General features: G+C 44.1%; 1 protein-coding gene across 1 annotated transcript in view; it reads left to right on the top strand.

The window, feature by feature from the left end:
• The window catches only part of ANXA3 (annexin A3), a 73043-nt gene that overhangs the window by 70528 nt on the left and 754 nt on the right, over positions 1-1761 (top strand). The window contains exon 9 of the mRNA XM_012653894.1: positions 691-813. Coding sequence (XP_012509348.1) covers positions 691-813 — 123 coding nt within the window. The remainder of the gene's footprint in view (positions 1-690; positions 814-1761) is intronic.

Below are 1761 nucleotides of genomic sequence, written 5' to 3' on the forward strand. Positions count from 1 at the left end.
TCTTTCTATTTTTAGTAGAGACGGGGTCTTGCTCTTGCTCAGGCTGGTCTCGAACTCCTGAGCTCAAGCGATCCTCCCTCCTCGGCCTCCCAGAGTGCTGGGATCACAGGCATGAGCCACCGCGCCCGGCCAGATCTTTCCCAATCCTTAATCTCTCTTTGGCCCCCTCGACTATACGCTCGCCACGGTACTTGCGTTAGTCTGTTTTGCGCTGTTGGAATGACTGACACTGGGTAATTTATAAAGGAAAGAGGTTTATTTGGCTTGTGGTTCTGTAAACTGTGCAAGAAGCATCCTGCCAGCATCTGCTCCTGGCGAGAGCTCCAGGGAGCTTCCAGTCAAGGCGGAGGGAGAAGGGGGAGCAGGCGTGTCCCGTGGCGAGAGAAGGATCAATACTCAGGGTGTCCCACATTTCAGACTGTTCTGCAGTGGCCTGCTTTCTTGCCTGTATCCTTTACAACACTGACAGCTTAACAGGAGCAACTCATCTGTTTTCCAGAATTCAGCACGGTGCCGGCACAGAGTAGGTGCTCAACAAATATTTCTCTAATAACGAACGGTGAGATTCGATGGTAGATGAACGAGGAAGAATCACCGCGGTTGAATGTTTTGTGTACCATCATCTCTTCCTTGTAAATCTGTTCAGTGTTGAACGAGATCTGTGTTATCAACACCTGCATTTCTTAATAGGGTGCCGGAACCGATGAGTTCACTCTGAACCGAATAATGGTCTCCAGGTCAGAAATTGACCTTTTGGACATCCGAGTGGAGTTCAAGAAGCGTTGTGGCTACTCTCTGTATTCAGCAATTAAGGTAAATCTCCTCTTAAAAATATTAACAGCAGAATATTTTGTTCTTCTCCATCCATCCTCTTTCCTGTATGGTCCACGTGAAGACATATGACTTAGGTTTCTCTCTCCTTGTCAGTGCACAAATGCGTCGTCTGAGCTTAAAATAGTAGCAGCGAAATGTCCCTGAAAGGTACTGACTATTTTTTGGCTCTAAAATCGCAGGCATATAACAGACACTCGACATTTTTTTTTAGGTTTTACCGGCCATTGGTTTTACTTCTTTTGTGAATTTGACATGAAGTTGTTTGCTTGTTTATAATGCACTGTTTTTATTTATTTCAATGTTTATGACAACATAAGGAAAGAAAAATATGTATTTTAAATTTCTTCTTTGTTTTGCACAACAGATAGCGTGGGTTCTGCAGCTTAGAGTTTTTTTTATAAACTCCATTTTGTGCTTCCATGAGGAATATCTGAGTCCTTGTTTCTTCATAGCCTTGGCACGGTGGGCATTTGCAAACTTTTGGGTGGGTAATTGTATCTCTGTATAATTTTAATAGACACTTTTCTTAGTTTGAGGAGGCTGAACATATTTTCATGTTTTAAAGTGATATTTGTATTTCTTTTTCTGTGATGTGTCTTTTTATGTTCTTTGCCCGTATTCTTTTGGGGTTTTGTTCTTTTCAGTTTGTTTGTTTGTTTATTTATTTATTTAGACACGGTCTCACTCTGTGCCCGGGCTAGAGTGTGGTAGCGTCATCATAGACCACAGCAACCTCAAACTCCTGGGCTCAAGCGATCCTCCTGCCTCGGCCTCCTAAGTAGCTGGGACTACAGATGTGCACCACCACACCTGGCTAATTTTTCTATTTTCAGTAGAGATGGGGTCTTGCTCTTGCTCAGGCTGGTCTCGAACTCCTGATCTCAAGCGATCCTCCTGCCTCGGCCTCCCAGAGTGCTGGGATTACAG

The sequence above is a fragment of the Propithecus coquereli genome, unplaced genomic scaffold, assembly GCF_000956105.1.
Source record: "Propithecus coquereli isolate 6110/MARCELLA unplaced genomic scaffold, Pcoq_1.0 Scaffold433, whole genome shotgun sequence".
Taxonomy (NCBI): domain Eukaryota; kingdom Metazoa; phylum Chordata; class Mammalia; order Primates; family Indriidae; genus Propithecus; species Propithecus coquereli.